Source organism: Rhinatrema bivittatum, chromosome 10, assembly GCF_901001135.1.
Source record: "Rhinatrema bivittatum chromosome 10, aRhiBiv1.1, whole genome shotgun sequence".
Taxonomy (NCBI): domain Eukaryota; kingdom Metazoa; phylum Chordata; class Amphibia; order Gymnophiona; family Rhinatrematidae; genus Rhinatrema; species Rhinatrema bivittatum.
Genome location: NC_042624.1, coordinates 110,946,460 through 110,967,381, shown reverse-complemented (window position 1 = coordinate 110,967,381; position 20,922 = coordinate 110,946,460). Strand labels below are relative to the sequence as shown.

General features: G+C 40.8%; 1 protein-coding gene across 1 annotated transcript in view; it reads right to left on the bottom strand.

The window, feature by feature from the left end:
- The window catches only part of NRDC (nardilysin convertase), an 82,333-nt gene that overhangs the window by 33,100 nt on the left and 28,311 nt on the right, over positions 1 to 20,922 (bottom strand). The window contains exons 11-19 of the mRNA XM_029617976.1: positions 20,525 to 20,602; positions 15,219 to 15,339; positions 14,954 to 15,012; positions 14,794 to 14,848; positions 13,612 to 13,716; positions 11,380 to 11,503; positions 7,113 to 7,199; positions 1,080 to 1,199; positions 806 to 857 (exon numbers count right to left, since the gene is read on the bottom strand). Coding sequence (XP_029473836.1) covers positions 806 to 857; positions 1,080 to 1,199; positions 7,113 to 7,199; positions 11,380 to 11,503; positions 13,612 to 13,716; positions 14,794 to 14,848; positions 14,954 to 15,012; positions 15,219 to 15,339; positions 20,525 to 20,602 — 801 coding nt within the window. The remainder of the gene's footprint in view (positions 1 to 805; positions 858 to 1,079; positions 1,200 to 7,112; positions 7,200 to 11,379; positions 11,504 to 13,611; positions 13,717 to 14,793; positions 14,849 to 14,953; positions 15,013 to 15,218; positions 15,340 to 20,524; positions 20,603 to 20,922) is intronic.

The following is a 20,922-nucleotide window of genomic DNA, read 5'->3' as shown; positions in this document are numbered from 1 at the left end:
TTATGTGAGATTATCAAATTCCCATGGTAAAACACTTGCATCAATACTGTACATCAGGGGTGGCCAGCTCTGGTCTTCAAGACCCACAAACAGGCCAAGTTTTCAGGATGTGCGCAATGAATATGCATGAGAGATTTGCATACAGTGGATGCAGTGCATGCAAATCTAACTCATACATGTACAATGTGGATATCCTGACAATATGGCCTATTTTTAGCTCTCAAGGATCAGAGTGCGCCATCCCTGTAGATTAAAAAAATATATATATATGAATGACTCTAGGCACATCCTAAGTTAACACACATTTCTGGGCTGGGTATGTTTCACCTTCTGAGCCAGTCAAAGCAGACTGTCAGATGCACTAGACAGCAAAGTAAGTACTCTAGTCCACTGCCAGCAATATGTAGCGAAACCTTAAAAGTGTTTCCCAACCCTTTGCTGGAGGCACATTTAGCCAGTCAGGTTTTCCAGATTGCCACAATAAATATGCATGGGATAGATCTGCATACATTGGACACACAGGGTATATAATCTCTCTCATGCATATTCATTATGAATATCCTGAAAACCTGACTGGCTAGGTGGGCCTCCAGGAGAGGGTTAGGAAACACTGAGTTACAGCATGACGGCTCTCTGCACACAATGCACAGGCTTACCAAACAAGACTCCCCATAGCAGATTTTACCTATTATATCTTAGCTACATGTGCAACTGAAGTTTACTGTTACCAGGCACTTTTTTTTTTTTTTTTTTTTTTTAATTATTTCATATTCTTCAGTTGGAAATGTATAAAAAAATTTCTTACTTTTCTGGTGATAGTTGCATCAAGGGAGATATCAAGTGGAAACGTATATATGCTGAAAAATAAAAAATGTATTTAAAATAAAAGTAAATTAAATAATCTGACAGCTGAAGCTGTGACTTCTCTAAACTTCCTTACTTCCCTCACCTTAAAAAAAAACCAAACAAAAAACAACTTTGGAAGCTTCAAAGAACTATCAGCCATCAGTTCTGCACCCCTAAATGTCTGTGTGCTTACCCTATGACAAATCTAAAGTTTGATTCTATATTTCACATACCTTTTGGGATCTTGAACTTATTATCCTTCCTGTACCACAAGCAGCCTTTTTGCTCATCCAGTATTTTGACTGGGTATTCTGTGTCAGGGGAGTCTGAAACCCTCAGGGCAAAATCAGTAGCTGAGGAAGAATTAACACAGATATATGTTGCAGGTTCACTCTGTGTTTATGGTATAAAAAAAAAACCCACACAACACACACAAGGCTACAGTTTCCCAAGCAACTCCCCTGGTGAGATCCACTACCTAACACACAAGACTAGTATCCTGCAGGCTTTCTTCCTGATGAGATCTGCTTCACAAAGCACTTCACCTACTGAGTCAACACAATTGTAGATTCCAGGATAAGCTATTTTTATTACTAATGCTATGTTATGCTTCAGAAAGCAATGTAGCAAAGATAATAAACAGATATAGCAAAGATAATAGTTACAATAATGTAGTACAAATACTTTTCTTACGGTTATTAGGTGGGCAGCTTAAAGGATCGGGATTCTATCTGCCCCTTACCCTTCTTCCTCTCATGCCTCTTAATTATACCCTTTTCGTCTGCATATCTGAAAACATGGTTTTGAGAAACATCTGCAATTTCCCAAAACATAGCAATCGTGAAAACTGCTCGCTTTCTCTTGCTACTGAGCCTGCACATCAGTTGTTTACTTCTTCCTTTCACACATTTGTTGTATAGGCACATAATGCAGAGGTCAGTGGTGAGAACACAGAGTCCAGTGAGTCTACCTTTTGAATAATTTCTAAACCAAGTTAGTCAGGCTTAGTCCAAGCAATCCTATAATCAAGATGTCATGCAAAACAGGGAACAGCTAAATATTGCACTGCCCCCAAAAAGCAATTAATTTTAGTTGAATCAATACAACTGCATTTTAACCTCCCTTCAAGGCAGAATGGAGGCCATTAACAACCAATCAGGTCACCCAATCCATTTTTCTCATCTTAGTTGGCCCTCTTATTTGTAAAGAAGCTTATGCAAGCACTTCAACATAGAAAAGCAGGAAAGAGAGGGCAGGCAACCTCAATAGATTTGAGTGGAGAACTAGACAATCACTAAAAATACTGCTATAATTGTGTAGAAGGAAGGTCAGGCAGCTGAGGCTGGGCACAGAGCTGAGAAGACGACTTGTACTGTTTAGAGACAAGGAATAGTGAGAGTAAATCCTCTACTTAAGCTGGTCATCCAACCATGGGACAGATACATTATAAAGACGAACATGGATGGTGTCAATGGTAGAGCTTTGGTTTCTTGAAATATGGCATGTTCTTCTGAGACAAAAGCCTGCTTAATAAAGATGGGAAAATCTTGTAAGGAAGAGAAAGAGTGCCTTTGGCCAAGGGGGATACTTGAAGACTTTAATAAAGTTAACAAAGGCAATAGAAAGTATTTTTCATAGAATAAGCTCATGAAGAAGAGGGTCATTAAATGAAGCCAAAAGGGAAATAAGCTTTAGGGAAAGTTTAAAAAACCCCCACAAAAAGACAGGATCCACAACAGAGACAGAATTCAAACATACGTGGGACAGACACAAAGGGACCTCAATGGCAGGGTAACAAAAGAAGTAGAGCAGAGGTCAAGAAGGATGTATGAAAACATTGAAGACTGGGAGTGAATACCACTGGCCTACAACAGCCGCCAATATATCAGGTTCTCAGGATATCCTTAATGAATATGCATGATATGGATTTGCATACAATGGAAGCAGGTACACGCAAATCTCTGTCATGCGTGTTTGTTGATATCCTGAAAACCCAATCTGGGCTGAGAGCGAATATTACTACAATAGCTAGACTAGGGAACAAGTGGTCCCTATCTGCCAACGTCTTCTATATTTCTATAAAGAGGCAAGAGCAGAGGTAAAAAAGTAAAAAGTAGATGATTCAGATAAAGGTGGTAGAGGAGGAAAGAAAAAAAATGTAAAAAGTAAAATGGTGAGGAGAATCAAAAGCCAGGGAAGTGTTACAGGTCTATATTTTGTCTAGATAGTAAACTAAACTCCTTATGAAATTTAGTATTGAAATGGGATTAAAGTAATTCAAGTTAAAAAAAAAACCAAAAAAAAAAACCCTAAGTATTCTCCTTACTACATCACTTGTGAAAATGTTCTTTACTGAATACATTCTTCAGGCTGCTTACACACACACACATACCCACCCACACCCCCCCCACACACACACACACCCACACCCCCCCACACACCCACACCCACTTCCTTGTATGTACCCAGATCAGTCCAGACTCCTGGATTTTTGCCTCCCTTTCAGCACAGAGACAGAGAACGTTTCATTGACACTGCCACATAACCCGAGGTGCCACCTGCAGTCCCTCTGCAATTTCTCTGTCTCCAGCAGATGGTGGTGACAGTCAGACTAATGAAAAATTAAAAAAAAAAAAAAGAAGAAGATTCTTGGAGATTGCCTCCCAGGGGATTGTTTTTTGGTTTGTTTTTTTAAGGTGGGCAAACAGGGGTTGGGAACCCTGTATTGCTCAATCCTTCATCACTGGTAGGGGCAGAGAGCTGGTGGTCCAGTTCCCTCACCCTCAGAGGACAGACAGCTTGAAGTCAGTCTTCTGTGTCAGGGAAGTGGTCTTTTCCTTGCTTGTTGCGCTGCTAAGACTGATTAATCTTTTTTTTTTTTTTTTTTTTAACGAGGAATGGTCCAGGATCATGTCAGACCAGTGGCTCTTGTGATAAGAAAAGGTTACACTTTAGAATTTACTCTGCCCCTGCACTGCTTGTTCATCGTCTCCCCGTGCACGTACGAGAAAAAGAAGATTGCGGTACAAGAAACCGTCAGTTGTCTTCGCACGCTGGGCGCCACTGTCCCGATCCCCCCTGGAGGAACGGGGAACAGGCCGCTACGCCACTTATTTTGTCGTTCCCAAGAAGGAGAGCACATTCCGCCCAATCTTGGATTTATAAAGGGTGAGCATAGCTCTCAAGGCTCCTCGGTTTCGGATAGAAACCCTGCATTCGGTGATTGCGGCAGTGCACAAGGGGGGGGGGGGGGGGGGGGGAATTCCTGGCGTCTCTAGATTTGACCAAAGCGTACTTACACCTCGGCATCCTGCCTGATCAAAGATGTCTGAGATTCACGGTCATGGGTAAACATTTTCAGTTTTGCACTCTGCTTGATGTGCGGAACCAAAGGGTGGATACCATCAGGGCCTCAGTGGCACATATTCTAGCATTTTTATAAGATGGTTTATCCTTCAACTCCCTCAGGGTTGAGGAGGCAGCTTGGGGCTGTTTTTGAGGCAAGGTTCGAGGCAGTGGCGTAGCCACGGGTGGGCCTGGGTGGGCAGGTGCCCACCCAACTTAGACCCAGGCCCACCCAACTGGCACCGGAACTGCAAGGCTGTCGCGGGATCCCATCCCCGCGACAGCGAACAAGAGAACCCACGCCTCGCGCGCCATCACGGCACACATGGGGAAGCACTGCTGCGGCTGTATAGCCAACCGGTCTTCCTGTTCGGGGGGGAGCGGAAGCGCCGCGCGCAGCTTCCGCTTCCTCCCCCAATGCAGGAAGATCAGCTGCCTCTCCTGCTGCCACCCGTTCTCCTGCTATCTTCGGACCAAACGGCCCGCCGAATTTCCTGTTTGGGGGAGCGGAAGCGCCGCGCACAGCTTCCGCTTTCTCCCCCAAAGCAGGAAGATCAGCTGCCTCTCCTGCTGCCACCGGCCTCCTGCTATCTTCGGGCGTCGGGCCGTACTGCCCGCCGATCTTCCTGCTTGGGGGGGGGGGGGGGGAGGGAGGAAGCGGACGTTGTGCGCTGCGCTTCCGCCCCCCCCCCCCCCCCCCGACAGGAAGTTCGGACGCCCGAAGATAGCAGGAGTCCGGTGGCAGCAGGAGAGGCAGCTGATCTTCCTGCTCTGGGGGAGAAAGCGGAAGCTGTGCACGTGCTTGAATGTGTATGTGTGGATGAGAATGGGAGTGTGTGTGGGTGAAAACTGGAGCCTGGGTGTGTATGTGGGTGAGAATGGAAGCTTGAATATGTGGGTGAATGGGAGCTCGAATGTGTGTATGTGTGGTTGAGAATGGGAGCCTGGGTTTGTGGGTGGGTGAGAATGGGAGCTTGAATGTGTGTATATATGGGTGAGAATGAGAGCCTGGGTTTGTGTGGGTGGGTGAGAATGGAAGTTTGAATATGTGGATAAGAATGGGTGCTTGAATGTGTGTATGTGTGGGTGAGAATAGTACCTTAAATGTGTATATGTATGGATGAGAATGGGAGCTTGAATATGTGTGGGTGAGACTGGGAGCATGGGTTTGTGGGTGAGAATGGGAGTCTGGGTTTATGTGTGTGGGTGAGAATGGGTGCCTGGATGTGCGTCTGTGTGTGCATAAGAATATAAGCCAGGGGAGGAGTGAGAAAGTGAGAACTTGAATGTGAGCTTGGGGGGGGGGGGGGTGGGGGGGAGAGCATATGAGAGTGAGAGCTTGAGTGTGTGAGAGGGAGTCTGTGAGAGAAAGCGTGTATGTGTGTGTGTGTGTGTGTGTGTGTGTGTGTGTGGAAGGGAAGAAGACAGTAATAGAAGAAAGACACTGAAAAGGAATTAGGAAATGAGCTATAAGGGAAAAAATGGGAAAAAGAGACCAGGACCAACTGATTAGAAAAATACAAAGATCAGACAACAAAGGTAAAAATATATTTCTATATTTTGAGATGTTAGCAATTTAAATATAAGCAACACAACCGCTCTCTCAAAATTTATGGACAGGTAGGAGCCGTGTATAAAATCGTAATAATAAGAAGGCTAAAGTACCACAAATCACCGTGAATTATGTTTGTATCATTAAGTAAACCTCATACTTAGGCGTAGATGTGAATGCTATGCTGCATAATTTGGCATTATTTATCAGTAAAAAAAACAACTAGTAGACCTGCATGCCTACAGCCCACCCATGTTAACCTTGTGCCCACCCAAAAAATCAATTCTGGCTACGCCACTGGTTCGAGGAGGGTCCCTAGCTGCACCGCAAGATGTGATGCATTTTCTCGGGGGGAGGGGGAGGGCAAAGCATTTATGGCCTCCGGTTCGGAAGTTTTGTCCATCCTGGAGCCTTAACTTAGTACTTAAGGGCATGTGTGCGGAGCTGTTCGAACTGCTGAAGAGAGCTACTATGAAAGATCTCATTTTGAAGGTGGTTTTTGGTGACGATTTGTTTGGCTCGCCAAACCTCAGATCATCAGGCCTTGTCATGTAGAGAGCCTGTTTTGAGGTTTCCTTGAGGACGGTTCCTTCCTTTCTGCCAAAGGTGGTTTCGTCATTCCACTTAAACCAGTCAGTGGCGTTGCCGTCCTTTCCACAGCACCTCATGCCAAGGATCTGCATCGCTTGGACGTGAGGTATGCATTGTTGCAGTACCTTGAAGTCACCAACAGCTTCCGGTTGTCCGATCATCTTTTTGTGCTATGGAGTGGTGCAAGAAAGGGTCATAAAGCGTCGAAAGCTACAATTGCACGGTCGTTGAAAGAAGCTATTGGATCTGCGTATATCTGTCAGTGTCGCCCAGTTCCGGAAGGCTTAAGGGGTCATTCTACCCGTTCTCAAGCAACTTCCTGGGCCGAAGGTCAACACGTTTTGATGCAAGAAATTTGCAGGGCAGCTACTTGGAAGTCTCTGCACACATTCGCCAGATATTATCGTTTGGATGTCCAGGATCCAGGAGCTATGGGTTTTGGCGAAGGTGTATTGTGAGAAGGACTCTCATGGTCCTACCCCATTTAGGGAAGCTTTGGTACATCCCAAGAGTCTGGACTGATCTGTGGTACTACAGGAACAAAAATTAGCAGGTAAGAACCAAAGTTTCCTATACATACATATATACAGAAAGAGAAGCATGTATTGATACGAGTGATCCAAGATAGTACATTAAAACTTCTGCTAAAACCAATTGTGAATAGCTGCCTTCTGTAGATCTGTCCCTACATGCAGAGGCATTTTGCATTACAGAAACCAGATTTCCACTGACAAAGCACTTTTTATAAAGAGCTGAAGAAGAAAAATGTGTCACTCACCTATATATTTGTTTTCAGCAGGAAGGTGAAGATCTGGATTTAGTTCAAAGTCACTGGCCCACATATCAGTCCACTTCTCCTCGATATCTGTATACATTCAATCACCACGCCGTTATTTTAATGTCCGTTTCTGTGTCCTAAATCTCTACCAAACTCTTTCATAAAGAAGAAACTTTTACATCAAGAGGTAGCAAAGGAGTCCACGAACCATAATCAAGCTTAGCATCAAAAGGGTCATGTTTGACCCTGAAGGCAGATGGAACCTCATGAACCATCATGGAAGGCCAGGAAGAATACGGATATAGAGGTCAATTTTTAAAGGACTTAGATGACTAACTTTGGAAGCTAGGCTACTCAAATGACATAGTGAAATTGCAGACCAATAAACAAATCAGGGAGCACGAGCCATCAGAGTAGGAACAATACAAAACTGGGTTGTGTACAGCTGGGTATGCACTGTTGCAGAAACCTTTGCCGGTCTGCTGTTTTCCCCTCTTTTGATCATCTGAATAAAGCTGGAGTTTTTAAATGGATGGCGAGCACCCTCCATTCTTCTGCTGTGATGTATACCTATGGAGCATCGAACATGTCCTTACACTACTGACAGTGCCCGGAAGCAGAGGGGACCTGAGAATGGCGACACTGTTAGGGCGAGTGTTTGATCTAATGCCCTGGTGGGTTTTTATTATTATTATTTTTTTTTAACTTTACATTAGAGACTTCAGGAAGGCTTGTGCATGATTGGATGGACCGGACCTCTAGGATCCAATGTTGGTTTAAGGAAAAATAAGAGGGTATTTTGGATTATAGCAGATCAGTCTTGCTGCTGTGTTTTGAACTATTTGAAACACACAAAATCTGGATGCCAAGAGACTAATCAATCAGGAAGCCCAGCTATCACGATTTGTGAACCCAAATGCTAACCACTTAGGGACAATTTTCCATGGGATTCCTACAGGGATTCAATGGCCTTTAAAATACCCCTCTGCAAGGAAGAGATACAGCACTGGGGAGGGGAGGGCAGGGCGAGGGCGAGCCAGGTATACAGTACACTCAGGGATTTCACTTGGAAATCCCCCCCACACTTCACACCTGCAGAATACATGGGATGAAGCATTTCCACGGCAGCAGCCCACCACGAGGTCTTTAAAGAGAAACACTGCACAGAGTTTCCTTTTGAAAACTGGCATGCAGATCCATGAGGAAAATGTTTAATGCACATGTAAGATGGTTATCTCACAGAACTATTTTCAAAAGTTTTTCCAGTCTGCTCCCCCTAACACACAAAGCTCTAAAGGTTTCATTCCCATTTGTTTATAGCTGTCCGCCAATCTTTTCCACGAGGGTGCTGTCTGCCCATTTCAGTAGCCCTCTTCTCTCTGCCAAACCCCATATGCATGCACACACTTCAAAACTAGAACATCCTCCACAAGAACAATCTCAGTCGTGGAGCTGAACGAGAGAGTATATTCCTAACTCTTGATCCACTGCAATCACTGGACACATCTATTAATTTTAGGCCAGTTTCTGATTGGTCATGTTTCTCAAAGGCTCTGGAAATAGTAGTGTTCAACTAAAAAACCTTTGAGAAAAATACACTGGGCTTACCATCCAAAAACTGTTTGTCGAGGCTACAGCATGGAATCGACATTGTACCTTTTTTATTGAGGCAACCAATCTAAAGCTGACAAAAGGAAAAGCTGCACTCATTGTCTTTTTAGACATCAGTGCGGCCTTTGATACAATCATTTGCTCTTGATTCTAATATTAAAGGAACTCAGAAGATAAATCAGTCTAAAATAGTTCCCGGAATACCTGAGTCAATGCTCATATAGCATGGCCAACTTTCAACTGTCAAATTTTCGAACATTTGGGGATGCCATTTAATATCTTCGCTTTTGCACAGGCTATTTCTGCCGCCTCTCTTCACCAATAGCAAACCACAGAAAGATTATAATAGCAGATAAGGACCCTTCTAGTCTGTGCAGTTTACTTCCTACTACAAGTGTCATAAACCCTACTTGATCTCTGGGTTTCCCTTCACATCTTCACAATTAATGATCCTCTGTATGTGTCTCATGCTTTCGTGAACGGTTATGGTTTTTTGCTTCCATCTCCTCCGTTGGGAGGTTGTTCCATGTATCCGCCACCCTTTTTTCGAAGAAATATTTTCTGAAATTCCTCTGTTTACCGCGTTGCAGCCCCATATCATAACTATTAGTTCTAAAACTTCTTTACTCCAAAACTTTTGGCAGCTCAGGAACCAAACTACTCTTTTGTAAAATTTTTAGATTTCTGATTAAATCATGGACTCAAGTCTATGTAAGTTACACAATACAAATATATCTAACACATATCGAATATAGAGTAGGTATCAATGCGCAGACTGTATTTATTTAAAACAGTTTGTAGACCGCTTGGTCCAAGTTCAAAGCGGTTTACATAAACACTCACAAAATAAAGTATTATGGTTTGAATAAAAGAGGAGGATTGGATGTTAAGCTGCAGCTGGACAGCTATAATCAGGCCATTTACGAATATTTTAGCTCTCTGCACAGTATACCCAAAACCTATACAGTCCAGGAGAAAAAAAAAAATAATAATTTAGGATAGCTGGCAACCCTACACTCATACAAAGTAAATTAAATTTAAAAAATTGTCTCCTCATCCACTGTCATGTGGCATATTCCAAGGTTCTGTTTTGTCTCCTGTTTTATTTAATCTCTTTGGCGGTTTTAATTCAGGACCTTGAGTTTAGCTGTCTTTTTTTTTTTTTTAAATACACTGACGATGTTCAAGGCATTGCACACTTGAATCCTGACTGCGATGAATAATTATTTAAAATTTAACGAGTGCCTCAACAAGATTGCTAGACGGCTTCATTCTCACAATCTGAAGTTTAAACCTAGCAAGTCTGAAGCATTATGGGGGATTAGAAAGACCATGCTGTCAAAGCCTTCACCACAGACTGGAGGGGCAACTATTTTACCTAACGAGTTACTTTCCAACCTGGAATCTCCCTTTTAGTAGCCACATTCCCACTTTTGTCCAGCATTCATTTTATCATCTCCATCATATCCTCCATTTAAGATCATTTTTAGATTGTTGAGAACTTCAAACTCGATGTTTAGATTACTGCAATGCTCTTTTCCAGCGACTGACTGTTTTTGGAAGATTAAAACTTTTTCAAAATATATTGGCTAAATTAATCTTTGTTTCTAGAAGTTTGACCAATGTTACCCTCTCCTAACGGAACTTCCCTGGTTGCCTGGCTTTTTCGCGGGTGATAAGAGTTTTACAAATTTTAGATGTTATATCTTATGTTTTCTCTCGATAGGCAGTTTCATTTGTTATTAGGTTCATATTTCATAAGGAAGATCTGGTCTTGTTGTTTAATGATTTAAGATATTTATGATGATGTTCTATAGGTCTATGTCTGTTGCTACATCTCTTATGCATTTTATTGTGTGTGTGTGTGTGTGTGTGTGTGTGTGTAAAATAGTTCTGCTTTGATATTTTTCTTACAAAGCAGATTAGTTCAAACTAAATTATTCTGAGGACTAGGAGTCTGCTGCATGGCAACTTTCTATACATGGCACAATCCAGTTCAGCACTCGCAGAGCGATACGCTCCGTCCGTTAAGAGGTCTGTGTACTAAAAGGCATTAGTGTGGACAAACATGTGTGTGCAATAACATTACAGCATTATAAAACAGTAACACACACCTCCCCCCCCCCAAAAAAAAATATATATACAAAGCCCTCATTAGATACTAATGCTGGATATACTGTACCTCAGGAAGCTAATGTGGCCTGTTATGACCGCTAAAGATAACTTGAATCTTAAGAGACCCAAAACACATCCATCAAGCTTCCATGGCCCTCCCCAACTGCCCCTATGCTTCTCCCCCAACCCTACACAAACACACGCCATAATACTGTCAGGTCTCCCTGGCCCACAAAACCACAACAGATGATAAAAAAAAAAAAAAAGTAGTAACTCCAGGCTCTCCCCTCCCACAACATTCAAAACCCTCCCCAATTCTTCAGCAGAAGGAGACGGCCAATTTCCCTCCTGTCAACCACAGCGTCAAATATTTGGCATCACTGGCACTCAAATATGAAACTGTAATTGGAAGCATGATGTATTACAGCCTTATTTCTTTAGTTGATAACTCCAAAATGTGCAAACTATGATCACCAAACACCAAAACAGCACAAAATAATTTCTCACGTATAGACTAGAATGTAGGAGAGGACTGCCTTACCTTCAACCTTATACCGAGTCCCAAACCACTTTTCCTTCATATTACACTTTCCATCATAGGCAGGAGACAGCAGAAATAAATTGGCTTTTTGAGGCGTGAGCTGATTAAGGGCAGCGGTAATTACCTAGAGTTGAAAGCAACATCTCAGGTGACTAGTGACTTTAACCAGTCCAGTCTAAAACTATAAAAGGGAATTTATAATGTCACACCACTGCAGTACTGAAAGGTCCTTTAATGTAGGCGAGCAGGAGATCACATCAGTGCCTTTGAAGCGACAATAGCTTGTACAATATATTCAGTCTTTACTGGCTACAGATGCTAATTTGCAGACCTCTGCCTTTGATCAAAGATTACAATTTTAAACATGTTACAGTTGATGTTGTGCTGTCCTGAAGGAGCACAGCTCTTGAACAGTAAATCATAAATGAATCAAGTTAACTATTCAGCTCTCTAATTCCTACCACTCCCCTTCAATGATCCCCATATATAGTTTATCCCATGCTTTCTTGAATTCAGATACTGTCCTTAATTCTCCACTGTTCAATGTATCCACTACTTTCTCTGTAAATAAATATTTTCTTAGATTACTTTCATCTTTGTTCTAGAATTCCCTTCCTTTTGAAAAAGGCCTGGCTCCAATGCATGGAAACCCTGGGAGGTATTTAAATGGTCTCTTATTATACCACACCTGTCTTCCCTTTCCTCTAGGGTATACACGTTTAGATCTTTAAGTCTGGTCTCCATGTGCTTTAAAATGAAGACCATTGATCAATTTGGTAGCCACCTCCTGGAACAAATCCAACTGGTTTATACCCTTTCGAAGACCTGGTCTCCACAACTGTACAGAGTGAGGTCTCATCCGGTACTTATGGAAGGGCAGTTATCACCTCCCTTCTTCTGCCAACCATTTCTCTCTCCCTATGTAGCCAAGCATCTTTCTGGCTTTTGCCGTCCTCTTATCCACCCGTTTGATCACATTAAGATCAATAGATACGCTCACCCTCAGGTCCTGCTCTTTGATGCTTAGAATTTCATCCCCAACACTGTACCTCTTGCTTGGGTTTTTGTAGCCCAAATACGTCTGCATTTTTTAGCATTAAATCTTATGTGCCAGGCTCTAAACCTTCCCGCAAGCTTCGCTAGATCCCGCCTTATGTTTTTCACATCTTTTGTGTTACAGATTTTGGTATTATTCCTAAAGAGAAACTTTTCCCCGACAATCCTTCCACAATATCACTCATGAAACTGATTCAAAGAACCAGTCCCAGGACCATTCCCTGAAGCACGCAGCTGGTAATGCCCCTCTCTTCAGAGTGAATTCCAGTTACCAAATATCCTTAGTTACCCTCCCACACAGCCAGTTTCTAACCCAGTCAGTCACTGTAGAGTCCCTACCAAGAGTGCTCAATTTAGACGTCGCCGATGCAGAACCATGACGTACTGAAATCCAAGTACACTACCTTCTAGCACTCTCCGGTCACCGACTCAAAGAAACTGATCAGCTTCATCAGGAAGGGGACATGAGTAACGGAAAATACTCCAAAGTATTACAAGATAATTTTCTAGCAGGGAAAAAAATAAATGAGCAGGCCCAGATTTAGGCATGGGAAGCAGGTCTAGGGCACAGATTTTAAAGGTACCACACATTCAGACCAAAGAGAAGCCTGCTTCTGCTTGCTTCTGGGCATGTACTGGCACAGCTTCAAAGGGACACCATGACAGCATTCTGCCTATGGATGCCAAATTCTTAAATTCAGACCTGATAAGGAGGCAATCCGTAGGGTACTATCTGCCAACACTGTATTTAAGTTACAAACTATCTTCGGTCTATCCCAGTCTGTTTACAAATTAGCTGTCATAGAAAAGCTTACTTAGTCATGGGAGACAGGGAAATGAATTACAGTATCTGGGCAGGATACTGGTCTCGAATTAATGAATCTTGATTTTTATCTAAGTGACAGGTCTTCTGTTTGGTGAAACATTGAAGCATGGGGAGATACCTGTAGTGCACATTTGACAGTGGAAAGTTTGTTTTTTTAATATATTTACTTCATATTTTTAAGTGTATACTATGTTGAATTGTGTTTGCTTCTTCTGTTTTATATTGTATAAAAGCTGTTGTGTTTGGTAAAAAAAAAAAAAAAAAAAAATACCCATGAAAAAAATATTTGTTGAAACAAGAGCCTATCTTTTTTAAACTACAGAAACCATTAAAAGTTTGGTTTTACTTACTTCAGGCTTGTACTCAAAGAGTAGCTGGTCTCCAGTCAGAAAGTCCTCCTTTGCAAACAGCTGCATGTTTTCACAGACGTTTTCCACATACTCAATAGGATCAGTCTGTTAAAAATAAAACATCACACTTTCATTCTAACAAGGTTAAATGAAATTGCAATGCAACAAAAACACTGCAGTAGAATATGGAAAAAAAAAGTATACACTTTTACCCTCATCTCAGTCAAATTTAAATTCTCCCACAAAATTGTTTCTTTCTTGGCCTTCACTAATACCCTGTGAGAAGTCCTAATCACTAAGTCACAGAAGAAAAAGCTGTGGAATATTAGAACAATTAAAAAATAATAATAATAAGATTACTCATGCATGGCAGGCAACCACTAAAGGATGACAGTACAGCTGCTGCAGCAGTGCTAAGGACATATGGCTTAAGAAGCAGAAACGTTCTAGCTAACAAATTCCTGCTTTAATCATATTCAGATTCTGAAGACATTTCAGCAGGCACTCAGGACTGAAATTAAGGGCTAATCCTCATGGAATGGAATCTCTGTTCTGAGGAAGAGAAAGGTGTTATCACTAAATTTCACACACACACACACACACACACACACATACATACGATTTGCTCGCTTCTCAGCTTTTCCAGCTGGCTAAGCTGATGAAGCCCTTCTGAGGGTCCTTAAATCGCCAACAGTGCTCTTCCCAACTCTGGAAATCAATATCTATGTCAACTGTACTCAACAGTGGAACATATTTCAGTGTAATTTTTCCCAAACAGAACACAGTAGGGTAGGGAGAGGGGAAACATCCCTGTTACAAAAAAAAAAAAAAAATCAAGGAAAACCAATGTACTGCACATGGCAAAAGTCATGACAGGAAGTTCCTTTGCTCAACCACTGCAGAGTGTTTTGGGTGTGTTAAGTAGCCCATAGTCAAAAACTGACTATGGGCTACTTATGGCTTAATGACATTAAGCCATAAGTGCATTAACAGGGATAAGTTTATAATAATAAAAAACAACCCAAGACGAGGCATGTCATATCAGTGTTTCTACTGTGGTTTACAAGGGTAGCTCACCAGATAGCCACTATTGAAAACCATATTATGACAATCATCTCTCCAACCCCCAAGGAGTGTAAGAGAACCCTACATATCGCATAAACCCCGTTCTCCGTTCAGTACCTGCTCCTGGTAATGGAATTCGTTAGCCTCAATCTTCTGAATTTCTTCAAATATTCTGTAAAAATGGAAAAAGATGCTCATCTGTTATACTACTTTTTATAAAACAACAACCTTGAGAATGGTAAAAAAAAAATAGATAGATTTTAACATGGACCGTTACCTATGCTGTGGCCCCATTTGCTGTAACATCTTCAAATACTGAAACACGATGTGAGTAACCTTAAAATGAGACAGCGTACTGATAAATAAATGAAACAAAGCAATGGCGAAATCTTTTAAAAAACAGGCTTGTAGCTATTTCTCAGCACAAGGAAACAAAAAAAAAAAAAAAGGACTGAACGCCCATAGCTCCCATCTAAGAAACTGCACATCACATAGGGCAGGTAACCATTCTACATAAATACAGTAAACCACAAGACAGGTACCTCATAGAAATGCTCGAAGCCCGCATCAGTCAGGGTGATGGAAACGCTGAAGATAGAGTACGTTGTATTTTGTTCAAAGCCTATCTCACTGTTGCCTCCATACAACGCCAAAGCCCAAAACCTATTTAAAAAAAAAAACAAAAAAAACCACAATTCTCCATTTTTAAATCTGGCTGAAAGTAGGAGATGCTGCTTGGCAGAACGGGTAATCTTGACACTTAAGTGATGAAGTCAAGTAGCACCACAGCATTTTTCTACGCTGCAATAAACAATTAAGTTATTTAGTTCCCTTGGCTACAAGGACATGGTATCTCCTGATCTCTTTATGGAAAGTAAGCCAGGGGGCAGATGTATTTATCAGTGCAAAAACAGATGCAAATTTATCCATAGAAATAGCCCAACAGGGTTTTGGGATTTATGTTTTTTCCCCATAAGGTTGATTACCATTTATTATCTAAAGGAAAATTAGTTCTTACCTGATAATTTTCGTTCCTGTAGTACCAAGGATCAGTCCAGACAGTGGGTTATGTCCCTTATCCAGCAGGTGGAGACAGATAATCCTAGTCGCTGTGACAATAAAGTGTAGTGGAAAGGGGCAATGCCCCAACGAAGCTCAGATTTCTGCTGGCCAATTTGCAGCATAGTGAGAAAACGGGTTTGATCGTCGGTACAGGTGTTATATCGGGGAGATTTTGTTGCGCAAGATTAACTGCTTAAAGCTGAAACGCATGCAAGAAGCTGTGGCAAGGGGAGAAGACGTGAAGCTTGAAGATTTTAAAAGGGAAGCACAGCAAAGCTGTAGGCTCTGCATGAGCAGGCCTCGCACAAATCAAGTGACTTGAATCAGAATCTTTGCCTGGATGAGTGCTGCGCCTGCTCGTTTTGATGCACTGTAAATTCCAGGATAACTTTAGCAATGGCCTGAAACTAACTTAATATGCAAATCACTCATGCTCACTGTGTGGGGTGTCTCTTATCGGTTCTTTATAATGGTAGAGCAGAACCAGTATTAAAACCTGTAAACAAAAAAAAAAACAAAAAAACAAAAAAAAGACTTCTTGTATTCAACAACTTTTCAGGAGATTTGGAGCAAGAATTATGTTCTTAAGCTGTGTTCTGTTTGTATTCCACTAGATAAGCGTGCCTATGTGAATCTGTGACAATTTGAATAGGTGGATGTGTTCTAAGCTTTTAGTCCAGATACATTTCAGTTCAACAGCAGGATTAGCTAAAACTGTATGCAAATGCTGTGTAACATATGAGTGTTATCTGGCAATTAATGCTAGGTCCCATATATGATTTTTTTTTTTTTACTTTATAATTTGGCCTATGATAAAAGCAAAATCGCACAATAATTTTTTTTCCTTTTACATACTATGCAGGAAACAGCAATGACCACTATTAGAAAACAACCATACTAAAGTCCTTTTCCCCAACCTCTCCCCAATGACTCATATCTGTGAAAATATACACACTACTGTATGTATGATTTACTGAATCTGCAATCTAACCAAACCATTAACCAGATTTCTATAATAAAGTAGAGTCTCAGTGATTCAAGATGTGTGCCTTCCTGTACAGACAGCACTGGCAGTGAGGGAGTTGGGAATGATTGCATATTTTACAGAAATATGCAAGTTTCTTCTCTTAAGTTATCCTTGCAAACGTAAAATATACCAGCACAAGGTTTAAATAGGATTGGGGTTTTTTTTAAATGGACCAGTTGTCTGCTCTTTTGGAGAATTTATTATGTGGACCCAAGGATGAAATGCTGGTTCAAAATCTTTTTTTGGAAGATTAAGTTTTGGTTTTTTGTTAAATTTCTGCTGGCTTACTAGCTGACATACTGCTTGCCGTCTGGTTTTGATTCTCTATATTGACAACTTAGATAGGAAGTCAATCTTTCTTTTTTCTTTGCTGTCTTAATTCTGTAAAACTTGAATTAATGCAGTAATGTTTGTATAGATTGACTTCAATGAAAATAAAAAATATAAATGAATTTTTAAAAAAAAAGTTTAATTTTAAAAGTGTACAGCAGAGTGTCTTTATTAAGTTTCTCTAACAAGTACTGTTATTACATTTACAGGCTACTTTTCTCTCTCATACTTGGGTAATTACTCTGTGCATAGTTTTTTCAGTGTTTAATTTGTCATCTGTGAATAAGTTTGAAGTTTTGTGAGATGTGCGTGTCTAACTATTAAGAACTTTAATATCTGCAAGTTTGCGTTGCTGAACACAAATCAAAACACAATTACCCAGGGTAACGCTGCAATCTCTGCTGTGCTGAGAGTTCTGATTCGGATCAGGCAGGTCTTTATAAGATTTGTACAACTGTCTCCTTTGGTCTAGTCTGTGGTTACTTTCCCCTCAGCTGTCTACTCAATTCTCCTGCCTTCATCTGGTCATGCTCTAATCATGTATCACACACTTAGGCATCAAGTGCAATTAAAGTGTGCATGGTCCATTTCCCAGTTTCTTTAAAGTTACAAACATCAAAAGGAATATTAAATGCAATGCTTCGAAGCTGTTTTCCCAGGCCATGGGGCAAGGCTACTGGATTTCATCAAGAATATAATGATAATACTTGCACTCTGAGGAAATCACAAGAGGGAGGATATTAGACTCTTGAACCAGAGGTTCTAACATCTCCAGGCAAACCTTCACCAGACACAACAGAATCATCATCAGCATGGTAAAAGAAAAGAAAACCCACTGAGCAATGACCAGTACAATAGGGTGAGAACCAGGTAATGCATTTACAGCAACCTCCAAGCCATTAGCAAAGTTTGTGAGACATGCCTGCATTCACCAGATGTTCACAGATGTGAGTGGAATTGATCAAATTGTTAAAAAGCCACCAAGGAGCGATTAAGATTTAAAAAAAAAAAAAAAAAAAAGTGTGTCAATTCCAGGAACTAGAGACAAGTCTAAAGCTTTCATAAGACCCAGATTCAAAGCATTGCTGGTAGGGGTATTATGAAAAACTGAATTCAAGCACTTTGTGCAATATACAAGCTAGGAATGGCACAATACGTTCCCTCAGAGTGATTAATGGACGCTCGGCCTTTTTTCACTACGGCTGGTTGGAAGTCAGAGAAAACTGCATTTGTTCAGGAACTCCCTGTCATATGTGCCAAATACAGTTGGTACACTGTGTGACCTCTACTAGTAGCGGTGTCTAATTACCGATTTATTAGCATCAAATCCATATGAAATGGCCACTGGCCTTCACTACTCAGTCTTAAATGGAAAGTAGTAATAGTTGTCAGAGGCTAAAAAGAGCCGGAAAGTGGCTGTATAGGAATACCCTCCATTAATGTCCAATTCCTTTGAGATTAAAAGGAAAGAAGAGCGCAAACCAATTATTTAGGGACCTTTTATTTTGCCTTAGAATTTCAATATTAGAACAAAACAGAAATCAATGGAAAAATGACACAGCCACCGATTTTTCTCCTGTGGGTTATAGCAAAGTCATTTTTTCACTGATATTTTTCGTTATAACATTGGAATTCCCAGGCAAAATAAAATAAGAATTGAAAGCATAAATGTCCCTACATATTATTAAAAACATCTGGAAAACCCCAAGCACCCAGCATTTGGTGCTCGATGCCTGGCCACTGCTTTTGTGACACAGTCAAGGCCAAGGGGCACAAAATCCACTGTTATGGCTGGGCCAGAGGTACAAAAGCTGCCACTGTAGCCAGGCAGGTCGAGGCCAAGGGAAGAGGCTCCACTGGGGATAGCAGACTGGAAGGAATAGGGATGACAACAAAAAGCTGAAGGATGAGGAAAGCAAAGAGTCAGAAATAGGAAAAAATTAAATAAGCAAAGAAAAAAAAAAAAAGTACACACATGAATTAAAAAAAAAAAAAAAAGAAGGGGGCACAAAACAGCAAAAACAAAGTTAAATGCCTCCTAAAAGTCCATGGCTAGCTCTCAAGTTTTCTAAATAACTATTTTCCTACTCCTGCTCATGATAATGCAACCTGATCCCAGAACCCATCAACCAATACACATTACAGCTTGTTTTCTATGAGATCTCTTCCATCATGTGTGTAACATTTCTCTTTGGACAACCACAAATACTTAGGGAAACACCAGTACCAAATCTCAGTCAATATGGTAAACAACCACGCTGGGGTATTCTCTTCTAAACTTCTGCTGTGTAGAAGAAATCCACAATGTTCCAAAAACATTTTGTTGCGAGGGGAAAAGGCCTGGGCACTGGTTGGAAACATATAACACTGAATCCAAAAAAACAATGATTTTACTCTATGGGTTTTGTACTTGTACAGTATGTGGGAGCAAGAAATGGATCTGAAGACATCATTAAGCACTACTGGGGGAAAAAAAACCAACTCCTCCTCCAATAAAGCTCATTTAGCTACAAGTCTTCCAGAAACCAAAGTAGTATAACATTAAATGATTTACAGTAACTGCCAGACCAGAAAGCCACACTGAGATTTTATGGAATACAGAAGTCAAAGTATGCAAGAGAGAAAGACAAGAAAATCAGTCAGTCAAGGAGCTTTGAGGTCTTGAAAGGTCATGCACAGACAGCATCCTTCTTAAGGTATCAATCAATAAGGGCCTCTGCAATATTCCTGACCAGCCTAAGAGGCCAAAATGTTGAAAGATAACTCAACTTGTCGCATGTTTTTCCTCATCCCATGCAACGAAGAGTCAGATTTGAAAAGCTACTGTCCAGCACAACTTTTGATCTCATAAAGGTCTGCATTATCGTGCATGGATGCCACTGCTTAAACGTAAACCGGTGACCGATTCGGAGTTTCTAGCAAGTCTACAGAGTTCCAATGAGCGAGGGGCACTTCATTATTAATCTACTGTTTTTCATATTAGAAAATGCAGAGCAGTAAAAAAAAAAAATAAAAAAAATAAAGAATTTATTTAAAATTGTTTCTATACCGTTAAGTTAAATACCATCACAACAGTTTGCAAACAGGCACATAAGAATATTAAAACTGAACTGGGTAATACGTTATACAGAGTGCCAATAAGGTTCCGGTTACATAGATTATCGGGATAAATACTATTTGATTAGTGTCATGGATATTGCCCTTTTCTTACATGTAATGGTTTTAAATTTTACATGTAGAACTCTATTACTGTGTAATTTTATCTAAGGTTAGCGGTGAGTCATAAAATAACAAATATGCACCTAGAGAACTAACCCCCTCTCTCTACTACACAAAAACATTATAAAAATGTAAAGGATTTACTTATAAACAAAAACTGCATTTCACCGTTTTTTGGACAGAGAAATCTGGCAGAAGCGTAGCACTTACTTCTTTCTCAGGATGGAAAGGATACTGCCTTGACCTTCATGTCCAATTAGCCAAGAGATGTAATGAAGTGGTTTCACCCTAATAATTCGGAGGGCAAAGGAAATTAAAATCCCAACTATAACAAGTATTATACATCTTTCATCTCTTTTTCCAAATCTGGTACAAGAGCGAATTTCTGTGAACCCTGGATAGCTCATCAGTCAAATTATTTGCCTGAATATTCAATGAGATACGTTCAAACAGCAAAACCTGTGCTCGCCTAAGTATTTGTGGCTATGTATAAAGATGGCTCCCAAATCCAGTTTTCAGGAACCAACAGGTCTGGTTTTTAGGATGTCCACAAAGAATATTCAGGAGCCACACTTAAAACACAAATAAAGTTACTTCACATATTTAGG